Genomic DNA, 20,345 nt, shown 5'->3' with positions numbered 1-20,345 from the left:
CAACTAAAAATAAACCAAGTGACGTCAAAGGAAAGAAAAATCAATAGAAACAAAATAGCAGCTTCTTAACACTGATTGATACTGCTGAGTGAGCTTTTCTTTTTGAGAGTGAGGAGGAGTAGGAGAATGGAAATCCTTTAAATAAAAATTGCCAAACATTTCTAAAACTTGTGATTTAAATATAACTTATGTGATAAATACAGTGGAATACTACTCAGCCATAAAAAAGAATGAAATAATGCCATTTGCAGCAACATGGATGGATCTAGATCATCATACCTAAGTTAAGTAAGTCAGACAGAGAAAGACAAATACCATATGATATCACTTATATGTGGAATCTACACTATGCTACAAATGAACTTACAAAACAGAAACAGACTCACAGACATAAAAAACAAACTTATGGTTACCAAAGGGGAAAGGGGGGAGGAATAAATTAGGAGGTTGGGATTAGCAGATACAAACTACTATATATAAAATAGATAAATAGATCAACAATAAGGTCTTATTGTATAGCACAGGAAACTACAGTCAATCTTATAATAAACTGTAATGGAAAATACTATGAAAAGAATATATATGTATGTAACAATCACTTTCCTATTTATGAGAAACTAAAACAACATTGTAAATTTTTTCATTGCTTTTGTTTGTTGGTTGGTTTTTTCTTGGGGGGAGGTAATTAGGTTTCTTTATTATTTTTTTTTTAATTTAACTGGAGGTACTGGGGATCGAACCCATGACATCCTGCATGCTAAGCATGTGCTCTACCACTGAGCTATACCTACCCCCACAACACTGTAAATTAACTATACTTCAATAAAAAATATAACTTATATGACAAGGCTATAATCAACTTCCTTTCATCACTGAAAGAAGGAGTTGTAAAGCTTCATTTTGAAGACAGAAAATAAAAATTTATGAAAATTACTTTGAAAATTATGTTTACCATGTCACAATTTTGTGTGGTGAAAACAATTTTTACCGTATTATAATTTTGCTACTAGAGGCAAAATTGGGAGAAAAGGGAATGCAACGTACTAGTGGACAGCATCGTCACTGGAATACTTTTGTATAGCACCTTGTCTCTTATGAGTGTTCACATGAGAAGAAAATGAATATCTATTTTCTTCACAAGAAAACAAGTTTCCTTTAGAAATATGCATAAGGGAAATACTTGTCTGGTTAGTTGGTTCTAGCCTAGTAAGGGAAATTTTGTGGTGGCTATTTTGCTGATCTGTGGGCTTTTTCACATAGTACTATATAAATATCATAAAAGGAGAACTGTTGTGGCTTCCTATATTTCAAGATTTCCAATGCCAGCTGGACTAACTTTACTATGACCTTCCATAGAGGCCAAGAAAGAAAAGCTAAGGTGGTGGACAGGAGGAACTTGTGTGTTTTGCAAAAACAATCCATGGTAAGCTTTTGCTAAATACTTTTTGAACTGAATTGAATTGAATTGAATTTTGTTTGATAAAAAGACTTAAGCCTGATGTTTCCTGAAACTGTAACAAGGAGATTCCATTTCTATGTATTTAGTGGTAAGAAGCAGCATAGACGCGTGGGGAAAAAAAAAACTACTATATATTTGGAGTTAGCAGACTCAATTCTAAATGTAGTTTAATTATTAGCTTGCTTGAGACTTTGGTCATTTTAACTCTGATATTCTGTGATTACAAACAAAGCACAGAAAAGGAGGTATAGAGGACCTGGGAAACTATCTAAGTCTCAATCAGACCTACACTTGGTTCCCTGGTTCTTTTGGTATCTGAGTATTTTAAGGCTCAATGTATGCCCTTTGAACTCACCTCTTCTGTTTCTTCACTCTTAACTAATCACCATCATCACTCGACGCCCCACCCCTCTATACACACACACACACAGACAGACACACACATACAGATTTATTTACACAAAACACTTGGGTCCATTTTTCTACAGAGAATGTTAACTTCTAGTTTCCCCAATTAAAAGGCCCAATAATTTAACTATCAAGGTAGGTACACGCCACAACCTGTAGGTCATCTCGCTGCCCTAAGTTTAATCAAAAGAAACCAAGTAAAAGAGAGGTCTGACCAATGATATAGAGAACTTAGGCAGACTTGGCCATGATATAGTTAGATACTATTAGTAATTCCTAAACCAGCCAATACCTTGGTGATGACCACCTTCTGCTGAGATCGCCAAAACCGTACCAGCCTCTCACAGAGATACAGGAACATGGGCCCCACTATCCATTTCCAAGTCTGTAATCAGAGGAAAGAATGAAAAAAGGATGTGTTAAGGGTGGTAGCTAATTAAAGATTCATGGGACAAAACATTTTAGAAGTCAAGTTAATCTTTGTTGGCTTGTTTATATAGTTGATATTAGATTAGTCAATTTCTTCTACAAAGGAATGCATGAAAATATCTAAAATTGAAAGAGATTTTTGAGCCAGTAAAAATGAACATTCTCCTTGGCCACATTGGGGAACTGTATCTACAGTATGAAACTTTCCCAAGAGGAACTGCCCACAAGAATGGGATTTCCTCCTCTTGTCGCAATAGTAGTTGCAATAACCCTACAGCAGAGTAAGGCTGGTTTCGGAATTAATATTTCTCTAAAGGATAGCATTTCACCAACATCATATTTTTAATGCAACTTTGCAATTACTTTCTCTCAGTCACATAGTCAAAGCTTAATTTTTTTGCAAGATGAGAAACTTCATGCAAGAATTTAGCCATTTTCCCAATATCCTGGCAATTTCCAGGAGCTATACAATGCACTTGCTGAACAGGGACAGACCCAAAGATTTTCCAATTTCTTAGAGTCCCCTCCTGCCAGAATCTGCAGTATTTCAAAACACTGGAATTACCCTGTGGCATTTTTGGCTATATAAAAATATTTAGGCTAAACAGATCCATCCTAGGACTCAGTCAGCTAGGTTCCTAGTTGAGTATCTGAAGTAGCAAAGAATTTTAGAAGGCAATCTAAAATATGACATCCTAGAATGGATTCCAAGGAGGAAAAAAATCACAGAGTGCTTCCTATAGCCTCACATATGATCTTTCTATTAAATGTTTAAAGAAACTTATTGTTGGAAGTTGAAAACACCCATATGTCCCTATCTCCAGCCAAAGTTAAACAAAAATCTGCCCAGAAGTCATAAATGCTCTGCTACTGGCCTCTATTTTCATGGGGCAGGTCTTTAAAACAATCTGGCATCATCTATCCATTTCCTGGTTACCACGCGGGGCCCCCTTAAATGGAGCCAGGTCTCGGACATTGCCTCTAATATCCCCAGAAACTCATCTCCAGCTCATAAGAGCACCTGCAATGCTTTTAATCCTTTCTATCGATGTCCGCATGCAGTTCACTGATGTGTCTGGTTGCTTTCATTAATGAGCAAGGATGCTTAAAGATGTTAAGTCCTCAGACAGCATGCTCTTTCTAGAGGAAGAGTACTCCTGTATTAGGAGAGTAGGAAAAAAGGAAGGAGAAAATGGGATGGGAAATTTGCTTGTACCTTATACTGTGCCTATGGGAAAAATAATCCTGTCCAGAAGCCCTGTACACATGTTGATTTTTGCTGAGTTTTATACCAATGGCTAGCATAATAACCAATCAAGCATATTGCTTGTCAAGGAGGAAAAGGTGTGAAGATCACAGGGCCCACTTCTCACTCTGGAGCAGAGACACTGAGCATATACAAAATGGAGCCCTTCAGCGTTCCCAGCAGGAGCTCTCAATGAAAGGTGAATATTTCAGTATCTTTTCCCTTGGTCATCCTTGCCACTCCCCTGCTCTACCATGCAGTGCCATTGGGTGTTGGCATGAACCTGGCGGTCCAGCCCCCTTCATGCCGCATAGACAGGACCTCCTGATACCTAATGGTAGCCCTATGTGCCACCTCACAAATTTCCTTCCCAGCTTTCAAAGCTGCATTCAAAGCCTTATTTCCTGGTATCTGAAGAGGCTCCTGGTTCCTTATAAGTCATTATCTGAGCTTTCCAGGATGGAATCCCTCAGAAAACCATGAATGAGTATTATTGTGGCCCTCACATCCAGAAGAGAAGAGATGGAACTTCTTGAACCCAAAGCACTTTAAAAACAACTCTTTTCCAAGTTTTATATTAGGATGCTCATAACAGACCGATTTCAAGATTACTTTTCAAGAAATAATTTGGACAATAAGCATAGCAGACAAACACTGGGTACTTAACTTAGCAGTTCCATGATATTTGTAATTGATGACTCCATGACATTTGTGTGTATTTCTTAGACACAGTTTAAAGACTGTCAGTCATGAAACTATAACAGCCACAGCGAACAGTACCTACCATAGGAGGGCTTCCAGAGAACTCTGGGATTGGGCATTTGTCTATTTTTCCCCATTGTGAGATGTTTTGATAACATTGTTCTGGTCTGTGTTCCGACAAACTCGTTGACGTCTGCCGACGTACAATTCGCCTGGGGAGGAAATGTAAGTCCACATCATTTAGAAACAAGAAATTAAGCTCTTAGTTTTGTGAGATTCTGGGCATATTTTAGGTATTCTTATATGAGTTGTGTACTTTTCACTTAAAAGTAACATCCTATTGCCCCCTCCAAATAGATTAGAGGAAGGGAAAGAAAATATGTGGTCTTCAGCAACAGAAAACAAATATGTACAGTGGCACAAAGGATATTTATATGTGACAGTACAGACGGTAAATTTTGAATAATCAGTACATGTTTTCTTCAAGGGAACATTTATGCTTCTGTTTTGAGTATTATTTTCATCTGTAAACAAACAAAAACAAAAACTGCAAATCTAACAGTGACTGCTGGCCCATACCCTTTGTGCAAATTAGAACAAGATGCCCCCTCTGTGAGGACAGTCCTGTAGGCAAAGGGCTTGTCCAGCAGAGCATGGGCTAATTTCACCCCTTTAGCCAGGCACTCTTGTAGAGTCGACAACCCATACAATCATACAGAGCAGCCCTGAGGCTTGGTACAAAACCTTCATTTGTTGTTTCCAAATTGTTTAAATTAAACCAAAAGGTTGAAATCCACTTAAGATGATTTAAATTTGGAGAGATTATGACATTCTCACAGACATCAACACTGATGGCATGTCCCTTGAAGTGCTCAGAGCCCATTCACTTCAATTCAATAAATATTAATTGAGCAACTACTGAAATACAAGACAATGCAGGTTTAGTGGGAACCAAGGGAGGGAGGCACAATGTTGAGTAAGTCACGTCCCTGACCTCAAAGAACATAAATGGCAAGATCTTCAGAATATGTAAGAAGAAGACACCCAGCAAGCCCCTTGTGAAAGTTTGTGCCATTTGGTATATTCAGAGAATTTTTTTTTATTGAAGTATAGTCAGTTACAATGGGTCAATTTCTGGTGTATAGCACAATGTCTCAGCCACGCATATCCATGCATACACAGAGAATGTTTTAATTCAAGGTTGTTAACCATTGCTTTCTATCCCTAGGTCTTGGGGAAGAGAATTACCATGTGTTGAGCATCTATTATGTGCCAGCCCTGGGGAAAGGCCCTGAACACAAATTATCTCCATTCATCCTTATAACAAGCCTGAAATGTAAGTATTAGGACCCTCATTTTACATATAAGGACACCGAGGCTTAAAGAGACTAGGTAACTAGAATCAGAATGATTTGGTGAAAACAATTCTGGACCCAAGCCAGACAGCCTTGGTTTCACATCCCAGGTCCACCCCTTACTAGTTTGGTGGCCTTGGGCAAGTTATTTAACTTCTTTGGAACCTCAGTTTCTTCAGCTAGAAAATAGGTATAAGTACCTCACTAAAAGTTTACTGTAGTAATCAACTGGAATGATGCATTAAAAAAAAAAACAACCCAGACACAAAGTAAGAGTCCAACAAATAATAACTATTAAAGTTCTTAACGCCCAAGTTCCCAGGGGGAGCAAGTGATAGAAGAAGAGAAAAAAAAAAAAAAAAAAAAAACAACCAGATTTTCTCCTTCTCTTCTCAACACCAGGACCAGAAGTCAGAAAATCTAGATTTGAACCCTAGTTCAGCTGCTCCAAGCCACGAGACTGCATAAGTGGCAGATATTCATCAAATGGAGAATGGGTAAGTCTCTCTCTTCTACCTGCTCCAGAGAACACATATCTAGGAAGCTATACAGATGTAAAGTGGCAGAATTACTAAACTAGAAAGTGGAAGAGATTCAGTTTGCTTTTTTCCGTGAAACAACTGGATTAGGACCAAGTCCCATTTAAAGATACTCAAATGCTTTAGAAGAGTTCCAGAGAGCCTTTGACTACACACATTTTTCAGGGCTTAGAAAGAGTTGACCAGGGGTCAGAGTCAGTGAGTCCATCAAAAGTGCACACGAGAGGTTGCCACACGCTGCTTCTCCCCACCCTTCCCGTTTTCACACTCAGGTCTCGGCCACTTGTAGGCTGACTTGACTCAGAGCGGAGTCACTGAACCTTGAACACTTACTTCCTCTACCCTTGGTTATCTGGTGCACCATACCCACCAGGGAACTTCCCAGGCCTGCTTTTGCGTGCAGGTGGGAGAATCAGCTAGTGTGAAACAGTAGAAAAAGGAAGCCTGGTATTAAAAAGGGAGTCGCAATGAGACAAATGCTCCCCCCAACACCTCCAGGCACCGTGTGTCTCTATGAGAGCCTTTATCATCCCCTCCCTTAGCCCATCTGGGCTCCAATCCCAGCTATGCCACTTATAAACTGGGTGGCTTGGCTACATATTTTAACTTTTTTAGTCTGTTTCCTTGTCTACGATTTCCCCAAGAAAATGGGGATAGCAACAGCATCTCTACCTTTTGGAGATTAAAAGAAATCTTTCACGTCTGTAACAAGTGCTCAACAGAAGCCAGCTCTTAACCTTTATTATATTAGGATGCTTGAAGGCATAACCATGTGTTTCTCCTTCTAGCATTCCCCACAGAGCCTGAGATCGGTCCTCATACCCAAGAGGCAATCGATGAACGACTGTCTTGAATCAAATCTCACTGAACTCCAGCAAACCCTTTCACTTGATTAATCATTCAGCTCTCTGCTTTGGGAGTTTGTCTAATTTACTAGTGATTAAGCCACAGGAAACATCATTTCAGACATCCAGGACCTTACCAGGTCTCTCAACATGTTTTATATAGGCTTGCAAAGATATTCAAAACTTTGGTATATTCTTCAAACTTGCTCTAAATAAGTGCAATATGAATAGCTATTAGTCGGGACCAGAAACTAAAGTGGCGCTGAGTGGTTTCTATCAAAGTGACTTCTGTTTTCCCCTCCCATTCCCTCAGCAGGCAGGCTGACCACACACAGAAAAGGAGGTCACTGTGACTTTAACAGGGCATCACACCTGGGAACTGAGGGACAATGTACTTGGCCTTGGAGTTTAAATACTCACTCAGCTCCATGGATGGCGAGACCAATGAAGAAGATCACAAAGAGATGGTGTGTGTACCAGAACACTTCAAAGTAAGACCTCCGGATGGTTTTGGTGGAGGAGGTGATAATTAATATGAGGCACAGTGTGATGACGATTCCGGTGATGCCTGCCAACCGAGTCACAGCCACGTACAGGCCTCCTTCAGGATTCTGTAAAATACACACACACACACACATTATTTGGAGGCTCTCAAATGCAAGACTATTTATAAAGTGCCTAGTGTATAGGGCAATAGGTATTTTCAGTCCCCTTTAGATAACCCTAACCACTCCCCCACAGAATGATATAGACTTGGAATAGATATTTCCAAATTTTAAAAAATCTTAAAGTGGTTGAGGTATCATAGGAAACATGAATTGATACACAGAATTAGTTCTAAGGGAGGATCAAATAAAGGAACTTTGTCAACTCGTAAGTCCTAAAAGGGTCTGAAGCTCTTTCTCCCTTTGATTTGGAGAAGTGCCACAGTGCTTAGTTTGTAAATGTGTTCTGGGCATGCCTAACGTCTCAGGCTCATCCCTCACCCTAGGGTGAGGAGCCGTGGGCAGGTGACTTAGAAAGATTGTGCTCCAGAAGAAATTAGTAAGGGAACGGTGACTAGGACAGGAAGGAGCAATGAGCCAATTAAGAGAATGATCTCAGGCCAAATCTTCAGCCTGGTCCTGCAGGGGAACTGTGGAGGGTGAGCTACACTTCTGAGTTGGGCTTCCATGGCCTGCACCCATCAGTTATTGGTTAAGAGCTGCTCAGGGAGAGGTAGCTCTCCAGGCCCTTTCAGATCTCTGAGCCTGTGGGCAAAGGGACTCCAATAGCCCCAGGGCGGTTCTCTGAGGAGGAACCACGGATACAGGAAATTGAAAGTGAAAGCACACAGAGGGGTCGGGGAGCCCAGACACAGTCAAATGGATCCAACGAGATCTGAGCACGGCTCGGCAGTGTCAGCTCACCTGATGTGTTCACACTGGCTCCCTTACGTGTCATGGTACAAACGACAGACAACATAAAAGAAAACTTATCCAAGACATTATAGAAGAAGAATTTCTTATTTTGCTCGATGCTGTTTAATTCTGTCCCTAAATAGACTAGGCAAATGTTTTTCATATCAGCCTGAGGATAAATTATTCCTTCAAAATTAAGGGACTTTTCTGGTAATCTATTCTAACTGGACAAGGAAACACATTTGGAACTCGGTGTATAGTCGTGTGATACAGCCCTCGTCCCAAGCCACGGGGTACATGAAGATGATTTAGAGCTTCTCCCTCTGAGTGTAGAAAGCTTCGACTGCTGGAAAGGAGTTCTTGCCTGTGGATAACCCCAAATGGCTGCCCCCGGAGCAGTTAGCAGATACAGGCCACCTCTGAGATGTTGTAGTCAAGAAGGAGAAGCATCGCTGACCGCTGTCAGCTGGTGGCTGGCCTGCTAGTAACACCTAGGCTGGAGGGTTTCCTATTTCACGTAAACAACTTCATAGAACACTAACATCAGACAAGGTCATTCTGTGACTGTGATGGAGTGAGACAAAAACAAGACCACTCTGAAGTCATGTCTGAGCCAAGACAAAAACGGGTGACTGCTGTTTCTTGGCCTATTACAGATCTAACCCCATTCTTCTGCCTTAAAAAAAAAATTACTAAGATACCCAATGCTGGAATTTTGACCCAGTTCCTGACCATACCTGACCCAGAGCAAATGCCTGCTTCCAGGAACTCCTCCCAAATTATCTAACACAAGCCCAAGTCCTACAACAAGCCTCTCTCAACACCCTCCTGAGATGCCCCAGACTTCCTTACGGTGTGAGTTCTCTTAGCTGCAATAAATGATAAACCCAATTTTGTCTGACTGGACTATGTTCTTGGCTTTCTTTGACTGTTGGGCATTGTCACAGGTAAGCCTGAGTTACTCCAGGCTCCATGTAGACACGTTCTTACAGGTGAGCTTAAGAAACTGGAAAACATCTGGTGACCTTCCACATATGGGATCAGGAGTGTGGGAGATGTTTTCTCTGTGCCCCTATTCTTAGAACCTACAGACTTGTCCCTCAGATAGTTTGTCAACTTTTGTCATTGTTGGTGTTCTGACCAAGTTGAGTTCTTCACTCACTGAAATCGAATCCTCAGTTGTAATGGCCTAGGGAACATCGGAAATGGGAAATAAGAGGCTTACCTTGATTCTGTCTCGTGCAAAATTGAGGTAAGATTCACCAGGCTTATCTCCAATCTCAGAGAGTGCTATTGAATAAGGATCCGAATTGTTGACTCGGGCATTCACACACCACTCCACATTAAATAGATGTGCAATGGTGTGAATCGCTAAAGACAGCAAAGAAGAGAAAGAAAGAGGGTGAAGGGTATGCAGGATTTTCTTTTAAGTTGGGTTTCTGGCTACAGCCCCTGACCCTACGATAAGTTACACAGAGACCTAGAAATGGCCCAGGATACTTATAAACAAGAACTGGGTCTTCAGGATCAGACAGGCAAGGCAATTCTCCTGGGTGAGCAACTCTCTAGTTATGAGATTGTCGCCAAGTTACTTAACCTCTCTGGTTTCAATTTCCTCGTTTGTAAAATGAAGATGGTGAACTACATGAGTCTAAAGACTCAGCCAAGTTCTAAGATTCTCAGAATAACCTTGGTCCTTGAGAATATTTAGATATGCTCTTGTTCTTTCTCTCCCACTGATGTATTTGTACCCAAACAAGAAGACAGTCGTGTAATGTATTCCTCTGGCTGGCCCATTCACCTGACTCTGACGTTACTCCAGAGAGAGGTGACAAAATTTTATTGAATACAAACCAATGGCCATAAGAATGAATCTCTTTTTAAAGATTGCATTCTTTGTTTAACAAGCAGTAACATTGGACTTAATAGGCGCCAAGCACTGTCCTAAATGCTTTATAAGTACTTTATACTTACGTTGATCCAATGATGTAGGGACTATCATCATCTCATCTTACATTTGAAAAAACTGGAGCATAACTTGCTTTATTTTTTGAGGGGGATAATTAGGTTTGTTCTTTAATTATTATTTTTAATGGAGGTACTGGGGATTGAACCCAGGACCTTGTGCATGCTGAGCACACGCTCTACCACTGAGCTATACCCTCCACCCTCTATATTGCTTTAAAACCTTGCTCAAGGTCACCAAGCCAGGAAGTAGCAGAGTTAAGAGTCAAATCCAAGCAGTTTGGCACACAAATCCAGTACACAGTGCTGCTTTCTAATAAGATTTTATCATACATTTCACTCTTGAAACATTTCATTTGCCACAGCACAGAAAGCCCGCATGACCTACTAGTAGGAGGTGAGAAACCCAGTTGAATGCCTGTAACCTAAGCTTATTTTACCCAGGCTAGGGGCAAACTCCTTAACAGTATAGTAAAAGCCTTTTTTGTTCACCACTGTGCATCCATGCATGCCTACTGTCTGGTACATCAATTATTTATGAAGTGAATTAGTGAAGATTTGATAAGGGTCCCAGATACAGCTTCTTACACCAACACCAACACCTTAATAATTATAATAATAGCACAAAATATACAATGCATATAAACACACGAATACCATTATGTGTGTGTATATAAACATATATATATAAACAATGATAATAAAGAAAATTGTTAGCTGATAAGGGCTATCTTAAGAGATTCTCAAAGGCTGTGGCCCTCATAGGGTTACTGCAAGAAAACCATGAATCTACATGTTCTACCAAGTATTTTTTTAAGTGAATGAATGATATGAAATTCATATTTCAGTGTCTCTAAATAAAGTTTGATTGGGACATGCTGAAAAAAAAGAATGAATAAAAGCTTTCATATGTGGATTAACAAACAATTTTGATATGAAAACGTGTGGAAAAGGGTGAAGACACTGGGATTTTATCAGAAGAGCCTAAGATAAAAAAGTTTTAAGACCTGAAAGAATAAATCCTAATGTTGAGACGGCAGAAAGAGTGGTGAATATTTTTTAACAGAACTCATATAAAAAATACAACATATCCAATAATGACCTAATCTCCCCATAAAGGCAATCTCTTATTTTCGATCTAAAAAAAAAAAATAGACGGGACTCTCCGGTTCCATGTTTTCTTTGCAATCTCAGATATCTCAGTGAACTTACCAGTGTGAAGTGCAATCATCCAGGCCACCATTTTATGAAAGGTGAGGTTCCTGTCCAATTGTCTTCGAATTCTTGTTGAGCAGCACTTTGGATTAAAGGCAAAAGAATGAAATAGTAATTGTTATTCTTGAAAACAAGAAGGTTTTCTCTGTGTCAGGCATTAGGCATATATCATCTCATTTAATTCTTACAACCACCCATTTGATAGATGAGAAAACCAAGGCTCAGACAGACATCATCATCTTCCCAAGGTCAAACAGCCAATAAATGGCACGGCTGGCTTAACCAATATGTTTTAGCTTCTCATATTAGTGGCATAAAAAGCTTCCCATGGAATCCATTGCTTAATTGTATAAAATATGAATTTAGACAGAAACATATCTGATGACATAGTTTCTAGTTCAGATTAATTTATTCAATAAATAGGAGATACAGAAATTTTAAAAGGACAAGGCTGCCCTCAAAGACCTAAAGGTCCAGTGAGGACACAGACAAGTGAACAGTTCTAGAACAAGTGAATAGTTTTAGAACAGCACCCTTCCAGGACATACACACTGTGAGAAGAGAAGAAAGTGTCCACCTGCACATGTGATAGGCTCAACATAACAAGGGTGATCATTAACCAAATAATCATAACAAAAATAGTAATAGCCAATAGTATTTACAAAGAGCTCAGGCAAGAAGCTGCTTTAAGTGTTTTACATAAACCGACTCATTTCATTCTTACATCAAGCTTATATGGGAGGTACCATATTATCACTGCATAACAGATGAGGAAACGAAGGCATAGAGAGGTTACCTTCCTCTAGGCTGCATAGCCAGTAAGTGGCAGAGCTGGGATCTAAATCCAGCCTCTCTGATGCCAGAGATATCTACATTCTGATATTTCATACCTTTTATGATTACCTTGACATTAAAAATGGTATTTTGGTCGATAGGTTAGTGTAATATGTTAGAAGATATGGGTTTGAATCTGGATTCAGGTCAATGCCCAAAGGAGAGAAAAAAAAAAAAAAACCTGATTTATGGTTGAATCAGAGCTTTGTTCTCCTGAAAAGTGGCCAAGTGCTCACTCTGGCTGCTTTGTTCCTGAGGCTAGATGTACTGTCACAGAGATTCAGGAGAGTGGAGTGAAGTGCCCCCCAAAACCCCCAAAACAAAATAAAACAAAAAACGTAGGTATTATCAGTATCTGGTTCTAAACACATTCAATTTAGTTATTAGGGTGTTTAATATTTGGCTTACTTATTTTTAATAAAATAAGCTGGTTTTAGAGACAAAATAGAATTGCATGGAAAACTGTGCTTAATCCACTGTCTCTGAGTTAGCTACATCTAGGGAGGGCAGGCTGTTTGGGCCATGAAAACAGATTCCCGGAACTGCAGAAATACTAGTAAGGAAGACATTGAGGATTCCAGAAAAAAGAAAAAGTCATTAGGCTTTATTGAGTGCCTTCTGTGAGCCAGGCAGTTTATCCATCATCATTACCTCATTTAATGCAATAAGATAAGTATTATTGTCTTCATTTTACAGATAACAAAACTAAAGCTAACTCTCACAATGGCTGGGATCCAAGTCTATTTGTCTTTTAGGTTCATTCCCTTCTTCATCAAATCAAATGTAAAGAGACAGTCACTATTATTCTACTTGTCTAAAAACCAAGACAAGAATTTAAGTGTCAGTACTCTATCTGGAAAGTGAGGTTAGGAGAAGTCAGATTGGGAAGGGAGGGAAATCCATAAAGGATGTATTACGGTATCAGCTACCACCATCATATCTTATCAGTGACTCTGGGAGACTGGTAAGCCACACCCTGAGGGGTTAGGAATCTCAGGTAGTCATCCACCAGCTCCTATCCATCACTGGCTGAGGGCTCTTCCAAGGGCATCAACTCCCTGGCATTTCAGGCTTGCCCCAGGAGAGGGCTGAACGGAAGTCCTCAGGCAGAGAATGACTTGGGGTTGCAGAAGGCAGCTGCCCCGTGTATTGAAACAGTCAGTGTAGAGGAAGTGTCAGTGGAACGGCAGCGGCTCACACTAAGAGTTTACGCTGTGACTCAGGCTCTCAAAATAAGGGTTTCCTGTTTGAAATCACTTAATTTACATTTCTGTGGATGAAAAATGGATTGTCCTTGTTGTCTTTTTTTTTCCTCTATTAAACTGTTTATTTTGTAATAATTGTAGATTCTTACAACAGGCAGCCGTAAGAAATAATGCAGAGAGATCCCATGTGTCTTTACCCAGTTGCCTCAATTGCAATATCTTGCAGAACTACCATACAATATCACAACCGGGACATTGACATCGCTATAGTCAACATACTGCACATTTCCATCCTCACAAAAGATCCCTCATGCTGTACACCCACTACCCTTTCACCTCGCTCCCCCGACACACACTCCTTAACCCCTGGCAATCACTATTCTCCAATTCCGTAATTGTCCTTGTTTTCTTATATAGAAAGAACTGTCTTTTGTGTTTATTTCAAGCGCTGTACATTGTTTTACTATTTTGCATTTTTTACAATTTTAAGGAAATATCTTTTTCCTGTTTCCCAATTGCTAGGTTCCTCCACAGTTTCATAGAGTCCTTGTGGTATGTAGAATTCTAAGGTGATCCCCAATGACCTTATATAATCTCGTCCCCTTGAGTGGGGGTGGGACCTGACCTCCAAATACGATGGGATGACAGTCCTGTGATTTTGTTACATTATATGGCAAAAGAGATTTTGCAGAGGTAATTAAAGTCCCAAATTGACTTTAGAGAGAGATTATCTGGACGGGTCTGACCCAATCACACGAGCCCTTTAATTCCGGGTCTAGAAATCAAGACCCGCGACAGAAGAAGTATTTGATACACTGTTGCTGGCTTGAAGATGGAAGGGGTCACATGGCAAGGAATATAGGGACAGCTCGGATCTGAGAGCGGCCCCTGAATAACTGTCAGTAAGGACACAGGGATCTCAGTCCTGCAACTGTAAGGGACTGAATTTTGCCAACAAGAATGAGCTTGGAAGAAGAGTTTACCCAGAGTTTCCACAGGAGAATTCAGCCCAGTTGACATCTTGATGGCAGCTCTGTGACACCCTGAGCAGAGACCCCAACAACAGGATGCTGGACTTCTGACCTGCAGAGCTGTGAGCTCATCAGTGGGGTTGTTTTAAGCCTCTAGCTTTGTTACACAAAAATAGATCATTAATACAGTCCTCACTGGACTGATGGATACAGTTGGAGTCCCAAGAATGAGAGAATGGGAATTAGTAGGGTCAGAAAGCAATATTGAATTACATTTCTGAGAGCAAGGTTTGCCATCAGATATAGCTGTGTTGGATCCCAGCCCTACCGCCTAGCTGTGTGACATTGAACAGCACGCTGTTTCCAGCTTTCTCACCTGTATATTTATCATAGTTCTTCTCTCATAGGTTTGTTTCATAGATTCATGGAGAGGTGTTTAATAAATATTTGATTCTTTTGGTATCATTATTTAACTTTTCAGCTAGTATGGCATGGCTCCTCGGCTAGAGGGTAAGCTTCCTGTATGTAGAACCATATATCATGTACTTTTAACCATCCTTTAATAATTATTTGGTTAAATGACATTTTTACTCTCCTAGAACCTAAGATGATTATTCTAAACCTATAGAGATGTATTTATCCACATATCTATACTTGCCACACTATTTTCTTTCCTGGAAAAATTGCTTTGAAACTTTTGGGGGAAAATACACTGGCTCCTGCATGCTGAATTTGAAAAAAAGGAACGTGCTTTTGTCATCGTCTCTACACTGTCTCCATAGTTCTATCCTTATCATTATCAACATGGATCATCAAAAATATGAAGCAATAGATTTCAACACCCCTTATCAGTTAGAGCAACAAACTGTTAGAGAAAAATGAACTGAGTGACAGGAAAATGGAGAGATGTGCTTGGGAAATACAAGGTCCATTCAGCAATACTCTGATCTTAACAGGTAGCTTTTAAAAAGTGCTATTTAGTATGGAACACATACATTTTATTTAAGGGAAAACAGAGGCTAAATTAGTCACTGATGAGTTAGTAGAGTGGGTCCTACCAGGGCACCAATCCCTAACTTTTCCTCGCTACCCTCAATAGTGTGGTCAGGAATGGCAAACACATCCAAAGAGAAGCCAAAGCCATGCTTATATGGGCCTTTCAGATACAATTTCCTCATCGTTTCCTGACAAGGGGGCAAGATGGCTGGTTGGTGGGGTGGGAAGGAAAGGCTTTGCTGTTTGACTGCCCAGGCTTTTTTCTTCCTTCTTCCTCCTTACCATGCAGATACCATTTTTATGCTTTTGAGTCACTTCTGAATTAGCGCCAGCCACCTGCTAATTAGCCAAGCTGCCATCAGGCACCATGGCTTCCTCACTGAACTACCTCTCTGCTTTTTGCTATTGACTTCTAAAGGGACGTTCCACTGTTAACTACCACAGAGCCTTGCCCAATCTCAACAAACTAACATTCAAGTGCAAGGAAGATTACTGAGTCATCTCAACAGATTTCTATGCTCTATTCAAACCACAAGAGCCAAAAAAAAATTCAAAAAATTGAGAAATGGAACTAAAAAGAAGTGCATATTTACTGGGGCATAACATTAGCTTCTGTAACATGAGCTTTATGGAAACTGTAAAGTCCTATTTTATGTACACCTGGTCTCACCACAAGTGCTATGAATAAATCTGAATTAGATATTTACATGCAATTTAGGAGAAATCACAAAAGCCAGCCTTGAATGTACAGAACTCAGGCAAAGAAGCTGACAGTCATGTTCAAACCTGGTGACAGTAGATTATGCAATAAATATGAAGACCACCACTTGATTAGTACAGCATTGTTTATAATTTTGAAATTACACGTTTCTCCTCTACTTCCTCCACAAAACTCTAAGCTCCCTGAGCTTGTGGCTCATTCATGTCTCCTCTCTGCTCATCATGTGTCCCCAGTGCTTAGCATATAGCTGGCACTCAACAAATATTTATTAACTGACAACTCACTAGGGGACAGGCTTAGTCAATTAACACACTTTTGGAATGTCACTCATATATATTGTTACATTTGCATTATCTTAAGCTTTTTAGCTAAAAACTATAACGACAACAAAAACAAGTATGAGACAGGAAGTCCAAGAGCCTTGCCCTAGACCACATGGTTAGACATGGGGCTACGCTGAGGGCGTCTGACTCTCAGACTATATAAGGTTATGGGAAAGAGCTCACTCTCTCACCTTACTGTTTCTTTCTGATCTTCAGACTAGAACTTCCATCCAGTTAGAACTTAGTATCTGCATGGCAAGTTGGGTCATTAAGGCTTCTTTGGGGACTTCTGTCTGCCAAGCCCCACCATTCCCCATTTCCTTCAACAGAGCAGGCTCGGAGTCCTACCCCTGTCTTTCCCGGGGTGGGCCAATCCTGGGGTTTTCTTTCTCCAGATAAGCAGAAGAATTATAAAGCCAAGTCTGAATGATTAAGATCACTAGAAACTGAACGGAAGTTCTGTGACTGTTTAGTTTGCATAAAGGCCTACTAATAAATCCTTGACATTACAACACCCTTGCTACTTCTAGCCTAGGTTACTCAGCATGCCCAAACATTCATATAGATGGTGGACTTTCTAAGACCACAGTACCACAAAAGGAGAGTTTTGAGTTTTGGTGACACGTAGGAAAGCAAACAGGCTCTGGGGGCACAATGACTTGGGTTGGAATCTCAACACTCTCGTGTAATTTCATCCCCACCTCACTGACTCAACATGCAGATTTCACGATGCGAGGTCTACGAAGACTCAATAAGGGGCAGCTCTTATAATTTCCAACATTAGTCACAGCATGGACACTCATTTTAATCCCAATCAGAAAAGAAGTTTAATGGGCCAAGGTCACATCTCTGGTTGGGAAATCTGGAAGGAGGGGACACACTCAATCTGGAAAAGAATGCTACTTGCTGCCCATTTTAAAATATATTCTTTTACACAGATGTCTCTCTGGTTATAGAGCCGAGCTTCTCTGCCATTTGAAGAGCAGCCTCATTTCACCCCCTGTCTTTAGAGACTGTCATGAGGCTCTTCCCTCCTGGGCCACGGGAAACCTACAAGTGGCCATTACAACACGTACTGCTCACGGGGCCTTGGCAGCACAACAGCAGTGCAACTTGGGCCTGTGGGGTAACAAGGATTTCTTAACAGGACGTCCTGGTGAAAACACTGCCTGTTTCTCAGCCTTTACTTCCTCTAAATAGAAAGTATTTGAACAGTGGGTAGGAGGGACAATAAAAAAGCTACAGGACATTAACTTTGTTTAGCAAAAGCTCCTTGGGCACCTACGATATACCAGACGTTGTACAGTACAGGGGGCTCGTCAATAAAACTTTTCCATCAAATGAAACTTACCTCTGTGGTTTCCTCGGTTGAGAAGATTATTTGGAAATCCTTGTAATCAGTGTCTACTGTTATGTGTAGCTTGCTAACCCTATATTAGTAAATTGAGTGTTGTGTTGTTCTTAAAGAAAAATCTCCCTAGGACTCATGGGAATTTAGTAGGACTAGGGAAAATGAGGCAGAGTGTAAGGCAAGTTCTGGTTGTTATTGACAGTTTAGATCTCTTTCCTCTCTTTTGATTGCCAGTTAAGTATCAACTCCTCGGCTATACATTTAAGGTCCTACTTCACCAGCAAACCTCCAGCTCTCCTCTCCAGCCTGACCTCAGACACTTGCCTTTTACAATCTGTACATGCCCATCAAAGCAGATTGCTTACTGCTCTCCACTACAAATGACCTTGACTTAATAGGTAATTTTTGAAAGAGCTAGGTAACATAAAACAAACATTTTATTAAAAGGGAAAAACAGAGGCTACCAGTCACGAATGAGCAGTGAAATGGGTCCCACCAGGGCATCAATCCCTAACTTTGGAAGAACTACCCTCTCTGGTGTGGTCAGGAATGGCAAACAAATCCAAAGAGATAAGTCATGCTTATACGGGACTTTCAAGAATACAATTTCCTCACCATTTCCTGTGCTTTTACCCATACTTTCTCCATGGAGAATGTCTTCTCATTTATATCTCGTAGAAGTTATTTGATCGTTATATGCCCATATCTGATGCCGCCTTCTCTAAGAAGTCTTTCTTCTTCCTCTGCCCCAGATGATATAATCCCCCCTCCTTTGAGTCCCTATTGCTCCTTATTTGTAATGTTTGGGGGACCCATCATATGTTGTTTTGTATCATATTAATTTGAGTCTGTGTGTAGATTCTAAGTTCATCATTTCTCATCTTTATATAAAAACATCTATAACAAATTCATATACCATTTTATAGATACAAAAGTTCTTCCTACATAATCATTTTTTCCTTCCAGCAGAGTACATTAGGGGGCTCACTAAATTGTGGAAGCGGGGATGAAAGAAGTCCTGGGCACTTAGAAAGCTCTGAACTCCTCAATTCCATGAACCTAACACCTGTCACATTCATGACAGAGTGACTCATAGCTCATTCATTCCATCTTCTTTGGATGTTATCCAGAAAAGAGATTTTCTCTGACTTAAACATTTTGAAAAACATGGCACTGTAAGATTCATTCCTAAATTTCATGCGCGCCTCATAAATCCCTGTTTACAGACGTATACACGGGCATCACATCATGTATCTCTGTCTGTGTGTGTGTGTGTGCACGTACTTGATCGCTGTTGTTCAGGTAGAGGTTGATTGGTTGTTGTTTTTCTGGTTTTTTGCCTTTAATATCTGTTACAGGTTAAATGGTCATCCCAGGGAGCTCCATCAACAAATAATATAAAAATAAACTAGAGAATCAAGCATGGCTTGGCTTGTGAATATTGTACAGAGGTGGGAATCCTCACAAACCATTGGTTTGCTTTTCCCAAGAAAGGGTATTTAGCTTGATGGCCTTCGAAATTTTGAGGAACTCAAACTTTGTGAATGTTTGCTCTTACCGCACTGGAACCCCTGAGGAAGGAGAGCAGATTTCGACAGACTGGCAGCAGAATCAGCATGCAGTTGAAATTCAGGCAGGCTGCAGGGGCCCTGGCCAGTGCCAGCGCTGACTGGAAGAGGCAGGATAAGAAGCAAGGTGAGTCCTCGGAGCACAGAGTACCACCCCCCGTCCCCAGGGCTCCCACCGTGAGGCCCACACTCTAGAGACATCAAGTTATCTGGAAAGGAAGGTCCTTCAGAGCCAAGGGTTTATTTTTAGGGCCCACTGGGATACTTTGTTTGAATCTGGCCCTCGCCCCGACACCAACATTTTCTGATGAACATTTTCAGACATAAAGAGAATCTGAAATAAGTTCACAATAAATATCTGTTTATTCACCTCCTGGATTCTGCCTTTTACATTTTACTGTGCTTGCTTTATCACATGTCTATTCATCTGTCCATCCATCTACCTATCCCTCTATCCATCCATCAACACACCTTATTTTTGGTGCATTTCAAAGTAAGGTGCAGCCATCAGTTCACTTCCTCCTAAATATTTAAGCATGCATATCATTAACTAGAGTTCAGTATAGACACTGGGGCTTTGTGAAGATTTCCTTAGCACTTAGAATAACCTCAGCAATAACTTAAGTTGGTATGGTGTGATGCTTTGGCATGATAATTGTTCTCTGTAATGCCTAAAGAAGTTGTAGATTTTGAAAAAAAAAAAGAAGAAGTTGCAGATTTTGGAGGGGGAATGCAAAAGGAAATCATCCTTTTCAGCATCAACCTGAATACATTAACAACAATTGTAATAATATAGTATAATTATACATTATA

General features: G+C 40.4%; 1 protein-coding gene and 1 long non-coding RNA gene across 2 annotated transcripts in view; one reads left to right on the top strand and one right to left on the bottom strand.

Annotated features, from left to right (window-relative positions):
* The window catches only part of LOC102517434 (cytochrome b-245 heavy chain), a 105,306-nt gene that overhangs the window by 9,554 nt on the left and 75,407 nt on the right, over positions 1-20,345 (bottom strand). Inside the window, exons 4-9 of the mRNA XM_006193015.3 lie at positions 19,523-19,633; positions 11,561-11,645; positions 9,609-9,754; positions 7,404-7,594; positions 4,327-4,456; positions 2,160-2,252 (exon numbers count right to left, since the gene is read on the bottom strand). Of these exons, the coding sequence (XP_006193077.1) occupies positions 2,160-2,252; positions 4,327-4,456; positions 7,404-7,594; positions 9,609-9,754; positions 11,561-11,645; positions 19,523-19,633 (756 nt within the window). The remainder of the gene's footprint in view (positions 1-2,159; positions 2,253-4,326; positions 4,457-7,403; positions 7,595-9,608; positions 9,755-11,560; positions 11,646-19,522; positions 19,634-20,345) is intronic.
* Positions 1,383-6,921, top strand: LOC116662236. Its single transcript, XR_004318258.1, has 3 exons — positions 1,383-1,423; positions 5,473-5,580; positions 6,002-6,921. It is a non-coding gene; the product is annotated as an uncharacterized LOC116662236 (long non-coding RNA).

The sequence above is a fragment of the Camelus ferus genome, chromosome X (genome assembly GCF_009834535.1).
Source record: "Camelus ferus isolate YT-003-E chromosome X, BCGSAC_Cfer_1.0, whole genome shotgun sequence".
NCBI classification, from domain to species: Eukaryota; Metazoa; Chordata; class Mammalia; order Artiodactyla; family Camelidae; genus Camelus; species Camelus ferus.
This window is presented reverse-complemented; position numbering and strand designations above follow the sequence as displayed.